Here is a 17,045-nt window from a genome sequence, read left to right as displayed (position 1 = left end):
ACATAAGGTCATCTCAATAGTTACTAGAAAACAACAGAGCACAAACTTTGCAGATTGATTTATTTTAAAGCGCTATACCGATCCAAGTAACTCAACAAATGCAAAGTAAAGTAAAGATCTATTTCTTTTTTAATGTATTCTTTATTCTGTATTCCGGTTAAATATGAATATTCAACACCACACTCCAAATACTGCTTGTAATGTATTAGGGTCACTTAATAAACTATTTGTGTAAGTAATTAGAAGGCAATTAAAAGCATTTGTCGTTTGGTTATTGAAAATTAAGTTTATTAACATTTATAAGATATTGAAAGCCATAAAAAAAATGCCAATAATTGTCAAAGTGCTTATTAATGCCTTATAAATAGTTCACTACAGAAGTATTGAAACTAGCTTTGAGCAGGTTTTGATAAAATTACATACATAGGACAAAGTTCAGTTGGATTTTTCCTCAAACACTTTCCCTATGGTCTTGATTTACATGCAGAACTCGTGCAAGATAATTCATTAGTGAAATAAATGCTGCAAATGACACCTTACTGTTGCATGGAGCAAACGCACAGACAGTACAGATCACCAAAAACATATGAGAGAGAACAGCAGGTAAAAGATGACGACGGACCACTAAATAAAAGAAAAACCAGCAAACCGCATCGTGGGACCACCTTTTGTGCCCGTCGTTACTCAATTCAATGAACTGACAAGCTGGAGAAGCTTAAAACTGCAACTACAACACGCCTTAGCTCTCTAACTGACACATACACAACACCCAGGGGCTTTTGTGACACCCGCTCAAGTCTGGACCCTCAGTTTGACCTGAATCCACAGGCCCCCTCTTTACACCCTCACCCAGCTGAGACCGTCCCCCTGGGGAGAGACCAGACCGAGATTCTTTCTTTCACTGAGGTACACAGGCTTTATAACGCTCAAAAGAGTTCGATTCCTTTTATTCCGTCGGGTTTTATTTTATATTTATGCATGTATCTCCACAGAATGATAGCTTTGAATGCGTCTTGAATAATACATTAAATGCATGTTGGCACGCCGTCTCTCGCGCGCTATTGTGAAAGTGTGCAGGCGACGAAATCTTTTTAACCCAACACTTAAAATATAAATGTGAATCTTGCATAAGGCATAGATGGTGAGAGAGAGAGCCAGTGATGCTAAATGTAGCATAGGACAAGCTTTGATGGAGCTTTGATTCAAAATGTCAGGGTTTTACTTTCTACATTCAGCTGATGCATTTGCCTGGCTGTAACCAATCACGTTCCAACTGAAGGCAATGTTTGCAAGTCAATCAATTGTAACACGTTTTAAATAGTGTTTTTCTTCTTTTGGCTTAACGTTTTCAAATTGTGTGGAGTCTAATGCATGTTCTGATTGGTTTTCCGCAGGAATTTCCTCTTATTTTCTGGGAAACAAAAATAAAATCCAAAGACGAGTAAAACAACAAAGGTTTACTACGGCCAAACAGTAAGTATGTAGAAGTGCTCCTTCATAATACAAAAACACAAATAATCATCATTATGTCATGCATGTGAGGAAAATGGAACACTGCACTGGCTTTAACATTGTGCTTAAAATGCTGTTTGTTAATCTGCTTCTCTATTTTCTAACTTTGTGCTGGTAAATTCAACAGCTTTGTGAGGTCCTGCGAGACAACTGCTGTTGTGATTTTGTTTTTTACAAAAATAATTTGAATTTAAAAGGAAATCTCTCAGTCAAAAACAACTAGTATAAAACTGAAGAGAGATTTTTGTAATATTACCTTTTTTTGCCATGTACCAGGGTTTCTTTTGTCATTATACATTTGTTGCCAATACTATTTTTGAATTATATCATGCTTAAATTATCCTGCACAAACATTACAAAAGTATAAATTACATACTCCAAACCATACAACCTCTGTGCTGCACTATCCTCTGCTTTTAAACCACATCTTCCCATCAAAACCCTCTTTATGCCGTCATAAATTATACACCTCTGTAATAAAACGCCGTTACAGCTCCACTGCCTGTACACAAGGAGTGAACCCCGTTGACATTATTTATATTAAAGGTCAAATGTAACAAAACACAACCCGATTTACAACCAACGTGGACCGGCGTCAACACCTCCAAAACCGCGAGCGCTGCACATCATCTCCCAGTTATTCATGAGTGTCTTTGGGGCGAGTGCATCTCCCCCAGTTTCTCTTCTCATCTGCGCCGCATCGATCCGAGGGGAAGCTCCATCTCCGCTGCTTAGCTCATTGATCACGTCGGCCTCATGGATCGTCCGGTGCACTTGAGAAACCCCTCGGAGACCTCGGGAAATACGGCAACCTTCACCTAAACGACAACCCCAATTGTCTTTTCCATAAGCGCTAATTAGTGGCAATGAACGGTGCATTATTACCAAGATGGCTGCGCAAAGAGCTATAATCAAACTCGTAATTATTAAAACACATTTAGAAAGAAGTGCTACCTACCTCGCTTGGAGCGCTTTGTCATAAATAGACAGAGCTCAGCGTATGTCTTACCCCACACATGCATATCAAAGAGGGGAGTAGATAATAGCAGTGTTTGACTGCAGGGAATTTTGACACAAAGTTAGCGTTTCACTGAAGTACTTGTTATAAACCGAGTAAATAGCAGATTATGGTAATGTGGAAACTAAGAAAGAGGAGCAGGGATTAAGACGCCGCATGTACACAACGCAGCGAGTTATTTTTAACCAGAAAGCATGTAAAGTGAGCCAGGGCAGGAAGGTGCATCTAGAGGTGACAGGTACGGTTACTAATGGCGATGGTGACGTGCGTTGTTGTGGTGGAGGCAAATGGAAGTTTCATTGCGTTGCTCTAGGGGTGCGACTGAGGATTGTTTTAGTGGTCGACTTGTCAGCGATGGTTTTTGAGATGAGATGACAAGTCAAACTATTATTCTATTGGACACTGAGGCGTTTCAAATATAGTTTTAGACAAATAAAGTGGAAATGTGGTGACGGAAGGCTTATACATTTACAATCTCAAAGTGTGTATTATTGAAGAAAGTCAGACTATTTTGATTTAATAATGCCACCATCTTTTTTAAAAAGTATTTATTTTATCGTGTTATGCTCCTGACAACCAAGACCTGGGTGCAGTATTTTTATTCTCAAATGACAAATCTTCCTGTGTGTGTTTCAGAGTCTGTATAGTGCAGTCAAAACTGTTGCACAATTCCAGCTCTTTACATAAATTGGACACCTAGACATTTTCTGTTTCAATTAAATGACTAAACAACATGCCTTCAAAACCATATTAATGATGTTCCAGATAACTATGTGGTTCTCTCTCCTTTAATTTTTTTCAATCTCAGATCTTCACATCATTCCAATGCTTAAGTAACTCTGAAATGTAACTGAAATAATCTGCAAGGAATCTATTTTTCCACAGCGGTCTGGAGCAGTGTTCTCAGTGTATCAAATACGCACTGTCTGCAAGTAACACGCTCACACTATGTGCTGAACCCGCCTCATTGGTAACATAATCTCCAATAGTTTTGCTGACCACTGGTCTGTTGTTGTGAGTTGCCAGAACACTCTCATTTCTCTACTACAGGGGAGCTTGGGACATTTGTCTAAGGACACGGGACGCTGGGACATTGCCAAGTCCCTATGAACATTATTTAATCTGTGTTTTCACTGTTGCCCCTCGAGGCAACTGCTGTTGTCATTTTGGGCGTTACAAAAATAAATTGAATTGAACCAATGCTGTCCACTAGTCAACAATTCATTTTTCGATTAGTCGACTATTCAAACAATTATTTCTATTGTACACAGATAGTTTTTATGTTCAATTTCAACCACATAAAAGGGCGAAATATGGTGACTGAAGACTTCTAGATAAATAATATTTACGAATAAAAGTGTAATGAATGAATGAAATGAATGAAAATCTGATAATAATTTGTTATATATGTTTTTGTTATAAAAGCTCCTTATGTGTTTTATAGTCTGTAGATTATGGTACATATGTAATGACTACAATTATGAAATTATTATTAATTAATTATTTATGACAGTCAACTCGTCACAATTAGTTGATTAATTGATACAGCTCTAACCCATTACAAATATTATAACTTCTCAGATATTTTCAGATGGACCTGTCTACAAAAGAAAAAGAAAAGGAATCACTAAACAGAAGAAGAGTCTAATGACATGCTTAAGCTATAGCCATCCACCATCTTTACCGGGTGACCATGGTTACCGGCTTCACCTCGTTTCCTCTTTCACCTTTGCCCCAGTGCATCCTGCCCCAGCCCCACCCACTCCGCCGTCTCCCTGTGGCTTTTAAGGCAAGTGTCGTTGTCTGCTCCATCAGTGTGTGTGTGTGTGTGTGTGTGTGTGAGCCAGCTGATGAGCGTCACCCTCTTCCGGATGCCCATTCATCGTTTACGTACAAGGAACCATTCACTGGCTGCTTTTCACACCCCGGGAGGCGCTGGGGCGGTAACACAGGGCCTGAACTGTCACTCAGGCAAGACAGAGACCTGCAATAGTTTGGGTTCACATGACATCATGACATGCAAAACTATCAAAAGTGAGGCGGAGGGCAGTTTTATTATAGTGCAAATGCAGCTATTTTGTCCTTGTTTGTGGTTAATATTCAGTACAGTTTGGACACACACCGCAGAGTGAAGGCAAAAGGGAGAATAAGTGCTAAGCATCTCTGGGAACTCCTTCAAGACTGATGGAAGAACTCCTTCAAGAGTGATAGAAGAACTCCTTCAAGACTGATGGAAGAACTCCTTCAAGACTGATGGAAGAACTCCTTCAAGAGTGATAGAAGAACTCCTTCAAGACTGATGGAAGAACTCCTTCAAGAGTGATGGAAGAACTCCTTCAAGACTGATGGAAGAACTCCTTCAAGACTGATGGAAGAACTCCTTCAAGACTGATGGAAGAACTCCTTCAAGAGTGATGGAAGAACTCCTTCAAGACTGATGGAAGAACTCCTTCAAGACTGATGGAAGAACTCCTTCAAGACTGATGGAAGAACTCCTTCAAGACTGATGGAAGAACTCCTTCAAGAGTGATAGAAGAACTCCTTCAAGACTGATGGAAGAACTCCTTCAAGACTGATGGAAGAACTCCTTCAAGACTGATGGAAGAACTCCTTCAAGACTGATGGAAGAACTCCTTCAAGACTGATGGAAGAACTCCTTCAAGAGTGATAGAAGAACTCCTTCAAGACTGATGGAAGAACTCCTTCAAGACTGATGGAAGAACTCCTTCAAGACTGATGGAAGAACTCCTTCAAGAGTGATAGAAGAACTCCTTCAAGACTGATGGAAGAACTCCTTCAAGACTGATGGAAGAACTCCTTCAAGACTGATGGAAGAACTCCTTCAAGACTGATGGAAGAACTCCTTCAAGAGTGATGGAAGAACTCCTTCAAGAGTGATAGAAGAACTCCTTCAAGACTGATGGAAGAACTCCTTCAAGACTGATGGAAGAACTCCTTCAAGACTGATGGAAGAACTCCTTCAAGAGTGATGGAAGAACTCCTTCAAGACTGATGGAAGAACTCCTTCAAGACTGATGGAAGAACTCCTTCAAGACTGATGGAAGAACTCCTTCAAGACTGATGGAAAAACTCCTTCAAGACTAATGGAAGAACTCCTTCAAGACTGATGGAAGAACTCCTTCAAGAGTGATGGAAGAACTCCTTCAAGACTAATGGAAGAACTCCTTCAAGACTGTTGAAGACCATTTCAGCTGACGACCTCTTGAAGCTCATCAAGATAATGCCAAGAGTGTGCGAAGCAGTAATCAAAGCTAAAGGTGGCTACTTTGAAGAACCTAGAATATAAGACATATTTTCAGTTGTTTCACCATTTTTTTAAGTATATAATTCTACTTGTGTTAATTCATAGTTTTGACGCCTTCAGTGTGAATCTACAATTTTCATAGTCATGAAAATAAAGAAAACTCTTTGAATGAGAAGGTCTGTACTGTATCTGTAATTACATGGTCTATGCACAACAAAAACTGTCAAAAAAAATGTTTCAAGTTTCAAGTCTGCTCATTTGAAAGCGATAGGAATTTTGTTTACTTTTTAATTTAATAGTAGTAATAAAAGAAGCGGCACATCACTCTTGCACACACGCAACATCAAAATGGGTACTTAATTGGCAATACACTCTAAACTAAACCCGGAGTAGACCAGGACTAAACATGGATTAGAACTGGACCAAACCAGGTCTACATCAGGTTTAAATTAAGCTCAAACTCACAATAACTTTTTTTTGAAGCACGATATATTGCGTCGGAGAATATGATTATATTGAAACTGCAAGAGAATAACATTCCTTATTTATGTACAGTTATTATTAAAATCCATGATCTGCAACAAATAAATAGCAGAATGAAACAATAAACAGCTATAGAAGATACTTATTCAACCATCTGCAATTTAAAATCGTATCATAATACAAAAAATATAACGCAAACCACATCCACCAAAATATATAGTTACAAATCAAACAAGTAAAATTGAGTCGGGATTTGAATTCACGCCTTAACCACTCGACCACCGGGCAGTACAATTTGCCTATACAATCCATAATAATAACTTTCATAAGCCCTGATATCCTCCATTTGAAATTATGAAACCAAACTCTTGCGTACGTGATCTGTAAGTACAAGATCCCAGCTGCGATTGTACAGTACAACTCCTCCGCAGATATCACTGAAATAGGCTTGCTTTCTCTCTCCATCTGACTCATTACAAACAGCCCCCTGGAGGATGCTCATTTTCTCACAACTGCGTTTCTCGATCCACACTGACGCCACCGCTGCATCAAAATGGGTGACATGCCGCAATGGAGGGGTGACATTTTCATTTTTGCCGTCTTCCACTGCTCTCTGAATCTTTTTGACATCTGCTTTGGTGATATGATGAGTCTAGTGTTTGATTCTGGGGAGCTCCGAGTACAAAAGTGGCAAGACCTTTCAAATATCAAACACTCCTCATGCCAGAACATTTTGTGTCAAGCTTATGAAGTAAAGTGGGTGGGAATCAACATATTTACCAGTTCAATTTGGTGTTCTGTTATATTTGAATATTGGTCCAATGTCTGGATACAAATTAAATGTCCAAAACACTGAAATTCCAATACGAAATTCATTTAAATGGCAAACAGAATCACTTATATATTCAAGGTATAGTTCATTATAACGAACTGTCAACAATCTTGGAGAAAAACTACAGCCCTCTTTTCTCCACTTTGAAGAAAGATGATTCTGTCCTTAAATCTAAGTCAAACGATTGAAACTATAAAAATGACTGTTTTTCCCTATCTCTTCCAGACAGTTCCAATTTGCATCCCCAACCTGCTGTTTGATGAGTGGAATAAAACAATTTCAGGATTTGTATGGCAGGGAGAAAAGCCTCCACTCAGGTTCAAAACGAACAAAGAAAAAGGAGGCTGGGTTTTACCTTTTCTGAAATTAACTTTATTTCAGCTCAAATCAGAGCGATGCTGGTGTGAGCCAGAGTGTGAAGCTCAATGGAAAAATATTGAGATTAATGTTGTGCCTGGGGTTCCTGTCCAGGCTTTACTGGCAGATGATAAACTGTTGAGCCATTTGGAGGAAGTTAAGAATCCCTGGGTAAAATCTGTGCTTACAACATGGAAAGAGCTGATCAAAAACATACAAACTAAACAAAGACGTTAAAATCTAAGACTGGTTGTTTATGACCAAAGGTTTTGTACAAAATAGAACTGACCTGAGATTCAAGGTCTGGATTATGAAGAGTATAAAAATGTTTCACCGGATTGTAAAAGAAAATTGTATAAAAAGCTTTGATGTGTTAAAAGAATCCTCTGATTTAGAGAAAAAAGGATATTTATAGATATTTACAAATAAGAAGTTATTATAACCAAGAAATGTAACAAAGTAATGACCATTACAACTCTCTGAGATATTTATCAAGGCTTATACATTAGATAATCATACAATATATCATCATTATATCAATGCATTGCTAATCTGGACAGTAAATGGGAAAGATATGGTAATCTTCTTTTGACAGACAGAGAGGGAAAGTGAATGTACATTACAATGGAGGACACAAAATCACATGTATGGAGGGAATTGTTGGAAAAAATATTCAAAAATTCACATTTACTTGGTCAGGGGAAATGTTAACCTTATTTGTATGACCTGGAGCAGTGGGCAGGGATAGGGGGAAGGGGAAAACTGATATTTCCTGAGCACTCAAACCTGAAATACAGGACAATACAAGGTTCCTCAAACGTGTAAGCCTCAATCAAAATACAACTTTAATTAAGTTAATGAAGAGCGAACACCGTTATGATATGGTTAAGAGCTCATAAATGTTGAATGTACAATATATCCCCTTTCAGTTGAATAAGAATGTTAAATGATGGGCATATGTAGGAAAACTATGGATGCTTGCATTGCTGTCTACTTAAATAAATGTTCTGTAAAGTGCTTTAAACCTTCAGAGCACATCTTCCATGACAATTCAGACTAATAAGACTTATAATGCAACAACCCTCGTTTCATGTACTGTATTTGATTTTCTAGAACAAGTGTCATCTTGTCATCTTGGCACAAATGAAAAAAACTATTGCTGCCCACTATTGTGAACTGCAGTCAGGTAGACAGGACACTTTGTTGTGATCACGTTTACGCTGACATAACGAGAAGGAGCAGGCGGAAAGCGGCACTGCGGCTTTAAACCTGTTTCATGTCATTTTAGATCAATTTAAAATGTCTAAAACATAACAATGATCCACAATAGGTCTTTCAAATATGACCGCAGCCGCTGTAGGTAATAATTAGACGTTTCTACTTCTAAAAATCTAAAACTACATAATTTTATCATCAATGTATGCTTATTTAGACATGATTTGGTATTTAATTTCAGCCAATTGCGACTAGAAAATCTACTAATACATTTCAAGATGAATTCTGCCATTGGTCACGACATACAAAAATCAAATCACATGTATTACTACTCCAAGATCTATTGCCTTAAACTCCATATCATTGTATTTTAAAGGCAATTATATTACAATTATCTAACAGTGTGTGCTTTCTACTCCACTTGGCGCCTGCTGGGCCTGCGACATTAATGTATTCTCTGCCCCTTACTGCCCCCGCTGCAGTGGCCTCCATGTTTGATGTGTCCCACGCTCCCGGTGCAGCGTGGCCCTCGAAACAGCGCCGGCCTCTCCAGAACACACGGCCGTCTCATTACGAGGGGCTTCTTCACAGTGTTTGCTTTTCATTACACCATTTCACTGTATCCCCGGGCCGGTCGAGTTACCAACTATTTGAAGTATTGTTTTTGGAAGATAGCGCAGTCGTTTTAACCACTAAACTGACGTACGCAGCACCGAGCGGATATTAGGAATGTCAAGATTATTCGGTTAATTGATAATTGTGGTTATTCGGGTCACAATGTGATCGTGAGAAATAATAACTCCAAATTGTCAGAATCTTAGGCAGCAACATCAGTCATTTCAGTGCAAACTATAAAAAAGTATATAGAAAAGAAAAGGCGGTTTGTGTGCTAATATCACTGTTTCATTCAGAAAGTTGGATTCCATAAAGTTAGTGAGGAATAGTAATCGTTAGACATGCAAATGAAAACAAATTAATGATTTCACTGTTGTATTAGAGAATGAAGATGAATGAACATTGAACCTGCCTCAGAACTTGACCCTGACCAATCTGACTTGACCCAAACTTTCTTATTGAAACAAAAATAATAGAGTGTTAGAACTAAACCTTAGTGTAAAAGTGTGTGGTTCTATCAATATTATAATTGATAGACCAGCAATTAGGGGCTGGATATATGTTAGAGCCATAATTTAATTGATTAAAAAAGTATTTTGTTGTTCAAGCATAATTAAATTATTAAATCAATGTAACCACAATTCTAAAATCTAAGTATAAATTCAAAAGTTTCTAATTATTGGTAACGTCTAAGCCCTAAGTTATATGTGTAGTTTACGTTTAACCCATCAGTGTGGGGCGGAAGAGGGCGGTCCAGAGGGAAGTAGGTCAAATATAATGGATAAGGGGGACAGGTGGGAGAGCTCCAGATTAGAGTCACGCACATCGCAAAGCACATCGCTACGGTTTTGATTGTTCCAAAAATTAAAGAAATAAAACGCACAACGGACAAGATGAGTTTTTGTTTTTGTTTTGAAGAATTTTGTGTGAGTCAAACACCCAAAGGACGACTATTTTGTTGTTTTACAGCCAATATTGACTAGAAGCCAAGATAGTAATAGTGTAGACAATGGTGAATAATCGTAAAATCGTAATTGGACATTGTGACATGGCAAATAACAAGCTTAATGTACAATGGTTGGCACATTTATTCAATATACAGACAGTTATTATTCAAGCCCAGAAAAACTGAAATGGAGTTGTGTCAGGAATGGCATCCAATGGAACCCGTATTGATACAAAAAGATATGTTTGGAAATACGATAACTTTCTTGAAGGTTTGAAACTGAATAGTTTGTTTTAATCTCCACTTTCACTCAACAAGCTTTACATTAAGGACCCACTCATCATTCCTCCTAAAACTCCTTACATAAATAAAAGCTACTTTCATGAATAAAAGTTACTTTTTTGTTTAAGCAACGTGGGTCAACAACAGTTCGTACCAGGGAAATGAATACATAACCACCAACCTCACTGCAAACCGTTCTACCACATTTCCACATTAGCATATTAGAGCCAATTAGCCTTAGTTTTTCATCAATCAAACCATAACCTTTTCCTAATCCTAACCATAACCACAACCATGTAAAGGCTTATAGATCCCTGTTCCTAAATGTAATCACTTTGAATGGCCAATCACAGCAGACCGTCCCTTTAGCACTGACCTAGTCAAATGTTGATGACGGTCGTTGGTAAGCGCACACTTTGAATGAAAACTGCGTTGGGATTGACAGTGAAAATAGTCAAAATGTGTAATTACAAGAAGGGGTACAATAACCTTAAAATGTTTTAAATTGTATGCAGGTGGGCAATACTGACAAAAATGAATATCTCGATCTGTTTTTGCATTATCACAATAACAACGTTAAATTTGCCTGTAAAATCTGATTCAAGTATCACCAAAAACATAAATGGACCATTAAATGAACCACATAAGGACATTTCATTGCATACACTCTAGACATTTCTCTCTCTCTTTGAGGACATTTTTATAGTTGTATTTATAGATTATCATTAATCTAATGTTGCAGTTGCAAATATGGATGTCAAAATTATTAGGTGAATTTTAAATCATGATTATTTTGGTCACAATATAACCGTAGGAACCAAAAATAATAATATTTGTGACAGTTACAGAAGCAAAAGAAAGAAAGAAATAGACCTAAATGTAGAAAAATTGTTTTATCTTGCTGTTTTTTTTGTCAAATATAACTTTATTTTGTCTTTCAGAAAGTTAAATTTCATAAAGCTCCTTGCAAACTTGAAATATACTAACATTTTAGACCACAGGAATGAAAGAAAATTAAAAACGTCATGTTGTTTGGTCAGAGGCTCAATAATCGTGAATAATTGTTAAATTGTGACGTTTTTTCTCATGATAATAGTAACACTAATGCGATATCGTGACATCCCTAGTTTCCTTGGACCAAGTTTAATGAAAGATGCAGCCGATTAAGACGATTTAAAGTGAGGAAAAGCTACGATGTCAATGTCTGAAACAAGTAATCAAAATATCTGTCACCAGGCAATGGCATACACCTGGCTCTGAGTAAAACTGCTGTTGTCAAAAAGTCTCAAGACGCTGAATACCACTTTGTACAGTCAGTGAATGAGCCGGGGGCAAATTCAGGAATCATAATGAGAAGATTGTGATCGGGACAAAAGAGCCTCAAGGGCACTAAAAACACGACGAATGGAAAACGAAAGAGAAAACCTCCTTTTGCCAGACAAGTTCAGATTATCACTGACTATTATCGGATATAATGTCATGGCGACCACACTCCAACTCACAAATACGCGTCTTAATGTTACATTTCACGCACGGAATCATCACCAAAACGCTTGGATCCTGCTAACCGCGTCCCACAAGTTGAAATATTCATCATCTGAAGCGCGCCTGTGCCAGTGCGCGCGCCTCTAAGTAAAGGTTTGACGACGATAATGGCGTGCCAGGGGAAAAAGAAAAAAGAAAAGATAATCCGATTGTGATCCGTGCCTAATTAGAAATGCATTTAGAGTTGTTTTCCCTCTTTGTTGCGCGCGTCACCGGCGGAGCCTTGATCTGCGCGCGCGGCTGTTTGCGGAGAAGCGGAGCGCGCGCGGGGATCACGCTCATCAGCACAGCAGCGGTTTTAAAAAATGCAAAGAACTGTAAATAAGAAGAGAAAAAACAACAACAACAACGTGATGTGAGGCCTGATATGTGTCGGTGGGATGTGGATGAGGGGCTGGGGGGGGGGGGGGGGGGGGGGGGGGGGGGGGGGCTGCAGCAGAGGTTGTGTTTTTAATCCCCCCATAGGAAATAAAAAAAAAAAAGAAAATCCACGCAGCAATCATGCACGGGGGGAAAGCAGTGGGGAATAACAGTCAACAGTTAAAAATCACCCCCAAAACCTTCGTGCTTTTGTTCTAACACGCGCTGGTCTCGTGGCCAGAGTTTTCAAAGTCAAACAACAGGCTTAAAAGACAAAAGGTGTCACCGAACGTCCGCCAGACAGACGCGCGTCACTTACAGGCGTATGTCATTGAAAAGCTGTTCCCCAGCTTGACCATGTCCACCTGCGGCACCAGTTTGGGGATGTCCTGGTGGTGGGACAGGGCGAAGCGGAAAACCTCATATTCGTGCGATTCGGTCGGGAACAATCCTCCTGTTGAGCGGCAGAAGAAAGGAGCACGAGTTAACGGCGGGTGGACACGCGCGGGACACCGGGGCGCACAACGGGGGGGGAGAGGAGGAGGAGGAGGAGGAGAAGGAGGAGGAGGAGGAGGAGGAGGAGGAGGACAACAGGTACAATGAAGTTGGGGGGAAAACACACACAATTTCACCCTCACCTATATTGATGTGGCTTGGGAAACTTGAGCCTTGACCCAAGCTCATCCCCAGAAAACTGGCGAGGAGGATGGCGAAGCTTCGCAACATATTTCCTTTTGCATTGGCGAAGGGGAAAAGAGTCGAAATCCACGCATAGGTTGTGTTAGTCCTGTAGTGTTCCCCGGCCGCTTCCCCCTGAAAAAAGAAACCCGATCTCCTCTCCTTTCTCCTCCTCTCCGCGCTCGTTCCCTCCCGTGCTCTTTTTTTTTTTGTCCGCCTCAACTCCCAGCACCTCCGGTCAGAGAGAGCGACATCGATTCGGCAGCGAGACAATTATCGCAATGGCGAGAGAGGATGCGCTTTCCTCTCCCGTCTGGTGCTGATGCTGATGCTGATGCTGATGCTGCTGCTGCTGCTGATGCTGATGCTGATGCTCTCTTGTCCCTGGCTGCTGTTGTATGAAACGGAGCATTAGCCACGCTCAGGAAGAAAAAAAAAAGAAAAAAAACCTCACATGCCCCTCACCAAATCACCGAGAGATTTTCTGCGCACAATCCAACGGAGTACGCGTCACCGGAGCCGCGCCGCAGTTCGCACCTCGGCGCTGATCGGTGCTTTTTGGTGCTTTTGCTTTTTTTTTTTTTAAAGACGAGTCTAGACACAGGTGTCACCGTAACGGGGCAGGATCGAGCACAACTCCGCGCCGCGTGGACTGAGCCAGCTCCGTGTTTTGGCGCATCGGTGTGGAGAGTGTGGCGCGTGACTTCACATCCGAGGACAATAAAGAACGTTCTCGCAATTAAGTCAGCGCCAACGCAACTGAGATCGTTACTGTGTCCACGTAGAGCACACGGCAGTTATTTAGCAGGTTTTTATAAATGATTAGACCAGTGTTTGGCAATGAATTATGGGTTTTACCTGGGCTCAAAGATCAGAGAAAGTCACATTTATGTATGTATATCCAAGAATGAACGGGGTTTGCAATGAATCTAAGGTTGATCCATTTAGTCATTTCTTATCAAGGATACTTGGGTATTTTATATATTTTTCAGCAAAAGCATAGGGTTTTGGAGCAGAGACATTTTGAAATAGTTTTGTCTCAGATTATAATTATTAGAAGTCTGTTTTGATTATACTCAGGGAATTAACACTGAAAGCCATTTTTATTTGTTTAAATTAAAATTAAATCATATTGCCCAGCCCTAAAACGAGTTGACATAGTAGCCTATATATGCAGCAAAACTGTAACAAAAGACTACTGAAAACCACATAAAAGTATAGCCATAGTTCAATCCCAATCTAGACAATGAATCACCAGGGAAGTGTAGCTCTTTCTATTCATTTTGCCACTAGACATTTGATTTTGGAGAATGAGTTGTCTAACATCTTTGTGCAGCTCCAATATTTAAACCGCCACGTCTGCTTGCCAGCACATTTCTGACAATTGTGCCAAGCATTAAAAAGGATAAGCAAAAAACATGGCTTGTAACATCCTCCCTCGGGTGCTACATTTTAGCTCCGAATCTGTTGTTTTGAGGGGGACAAAAAAAACGCGTGGTCATTTGAAAACGCGGGGGAGGGAATTGGGATGAAGTGCACTCCTGGAAAGGTTTAATCCAGCCAGAAACAAGCTTAAATTAGAATAAATTCCCCTAATTCCAAATAGGCAAAATTTATATGACTGGCAAGGAGCTGATAAGGGGAGGTGATGATTCAAGCTGTGGCTGCAGGCAATTATTTCCTGAATAAAAAGGTACATGGCTCTGAGCTTTTGTATATTATGAAACGGAGCTGCTCCGGTGGTGATACTCATGTGAGATTGATGGAGGTTTGAGGAACAGAGTTATGCCCCGCTTCTTGAAAATAGAACGTAAATCCCGCTTTTGACACAATCAGGCTTATACGGGTGAGCCTGTTTATCAGACCAAGGCTTATTAAACTCCAAATCACTTCTGAGGTATTGTGTCGCTAGGATACTTTCTCCTGCACAAGGAAATTTAGGGAGATTAGAGGATTAAGCCAAATTAGATTTTGTTTTCCAAATGAGCTGATTAAAAAACTTGCCGCTTCCACCTTTGTCCAAAGCACTTCACGGAGCGATAAGTGGGAATAAAGGGTTAAGGTGCACCATGGGGTTTGCCGTATGATTGTTTCCATGGAGATGTTGTTATTGCTTTGCGTAGATGTTCCACAGTATGGCAGGGAGCTTCTCCATGGAGACGAGCCCTACTAAACCAAGTCACAGGTCAGATCTATGAAGATGTATTTCAGAATTTGAAATATATATATATTTAAGCAGTAAAAAAAGCCTGTAATTGATAGTAAATGTTTAAAGGTCCCGTCCCTGATTTGTATCGTCTTAAGCTGCGTTCATGTGGTTCTCGGGAGCTTGGGGAAATGTTTTCGAGTTTAAAAATGTACATGAACTTGATGATTTATCTTAAACATTTGAGCTCTTTGATTAAACATTGTTTAGGGTTTTACGGTCAGTGGTCCATATAATAAGAGCAACACATTTGCACAAGAAAGACCCAACATTATAGTAATTATTAGGTTAGCTAGCAAAAGAAAAACTTCTGGTCCGTTTTCCAAAACTAACAAAATTTAACGTTAGCTTCTGGTTATCTCTAAAAATAACACTATGAAAGACGGTACTCAGAGATTGTTTTGATTCGTGACACACAAAAAAAAAACTTTCAGAGATAAAAAGCACATGAAGTCGGAACCCTGGCCTCTCATCTTTGAAACCCATTCACCCGAGAACCACACAAATGCATAAAAAAACAAAATATAAAAAAACGTTCAAAACATAACCAGTTCATTTTAGATAATTGCAGTTCAAACTTATTCCTCACTTTCCCGATGCATTCCAAGCACCCTATCAGAGAGAATTCGACTTTATTAGATGGGAAACTGTGTAAAATAATAATGCCCTTTTAATAGCATAGCAATGGAGACAAGCAGGTTTCAATCTGTCCATTAAAACTGTCACAGCCAATACAAGAGATATGCACTGTGCTTTGTCCATTTCATTACCTGATGGAGAACAATGGCCCATTTATTCCAGCTGCAATAAGAACTGTTGATATGCATATTTCCCATGTTTATTTCTACGACTTGGATTTGCTTTGTGTTTGTCAGTGCAGCATGCGAGTAATGAGCATCACGCAACATCCTGATTAATGCAAATAGATCTGAGAATAGAGTTAACAATGGATAACTATTCCAAGCGGCACAAGAAGAGAAGATGCACAGGCGATGCGTGTTGTTCTGCATTTGAAGTTTCCCCATGTTTTCACTGCCCCCACAGAGTCGCCTTTGTGCATTATGGGAAGAAATATGTAAAAGGTGTAAGTATTGTTGTTCTATTCTTGTTGTCAGCAGTTACAAAGTTGTCTCTGTGCAATTTTCAAACCTGGAATACAGCAAAAGATTGTATAAAAATGTATTTATCTATCACCAGTTTTTCAGATGTTCAACCTGCATTAAACGTATAGTCGTAAGGAGAATTTACTTGGAGCTATTTGGTGACAATTAAAGCTCATTTTAGTTCTGATGTGGATGCAGCCAGGTTTAGTTTCAGGTTTACTCCTAATTTTGATGTGGTGAAGTGTGAATGAAAAATGTGTGATGAAAAATTAGCCATAACAATGAACAATTCAAAACAAAGAGAGGAGGCCATCTTCATTGTATTCGAGTATTGCAGTCAGAGGATTCCTTAAAGTGCAGGTTCTTGGTTGATGGAGGAACCCGGAGTGTCTGGAGGAAATCCACAAAGGCACAGGAAGTAATAATATACAAACTCCACTGAGAAAGTCTTGGTCTGGCCCGGGAGTCGTACCTACAACCTTCTTAAGATAAGATGAGTTAAGATAATCCTTTATTGTCCAGACATGGGGAAATTTAATTGTTGCAACGCAGGTAGATACAGAGGAAAAGAAGAGATAACTTATAGGAAGTTTAAAAAACACTCTCAATGGAAGATCTCTTATAAACA

The 17,045-nt window shown here is 39.5% G+C and overlaps 1 protein-coding gene across 4 annotated transcripts in view; it reads right to left on the bottom strand.

Annotated features, from left to right (window-relative positions):
* Positions 1-13,224, bottom strand: part of gria1a (glutamate receptor, ionotropic, AMPA 1a) — a 128,615-nt gene extending 115,391 nt beyond the window's left edge. For all 4 annotated transcript variants that reach the window (XM_072439811.1, XM_072439814.1, XM_072439812.1 and 1 more), the window contains exons 1-2: positions 13,069-13,224; positions 12,750-12,884 (exon numbers count right to left, since the gene is read on the bottom strand). In XM_072439811.1, coding sequence (XP_072295912.1) covers positions 12,750-12,884; positions 13,069-13,156 — 223 coding nt within the window. In that variant the 5' untranslated portion in view covers positions 13,157-13,224. The remainder of the gene's footprint in view (positions 1-12,749; positions 12,885-13,068) is intronic.
* Positions 13,225-17,045: the final 3,821 nt, after the last annotated feature.

This window comes from Eucyclogobius newberryi, unplaced genomic scaffold, assembly GCF_026437365.1.
Source record: "Eucyclogobius newberryi isolate DKJ021-1_F unplaced genomic scaffold, fEucNew1.0.hap1 SCAF_11, whole genome shotgun sequence".
In the NCBI taxonomy this organism is placed as follows: Eukaryota; Metazoa; Chordata; class Actinopteri; order Gobiiformes; family Gobiidae; genus Eucyclogobius; species Eucyclogobius newberryi.
The sequence above is the reverse complement of the archived record's forward strand: the minus strand, read 5'-3'. Positions and strand labels throughout refer to the sequence as shown.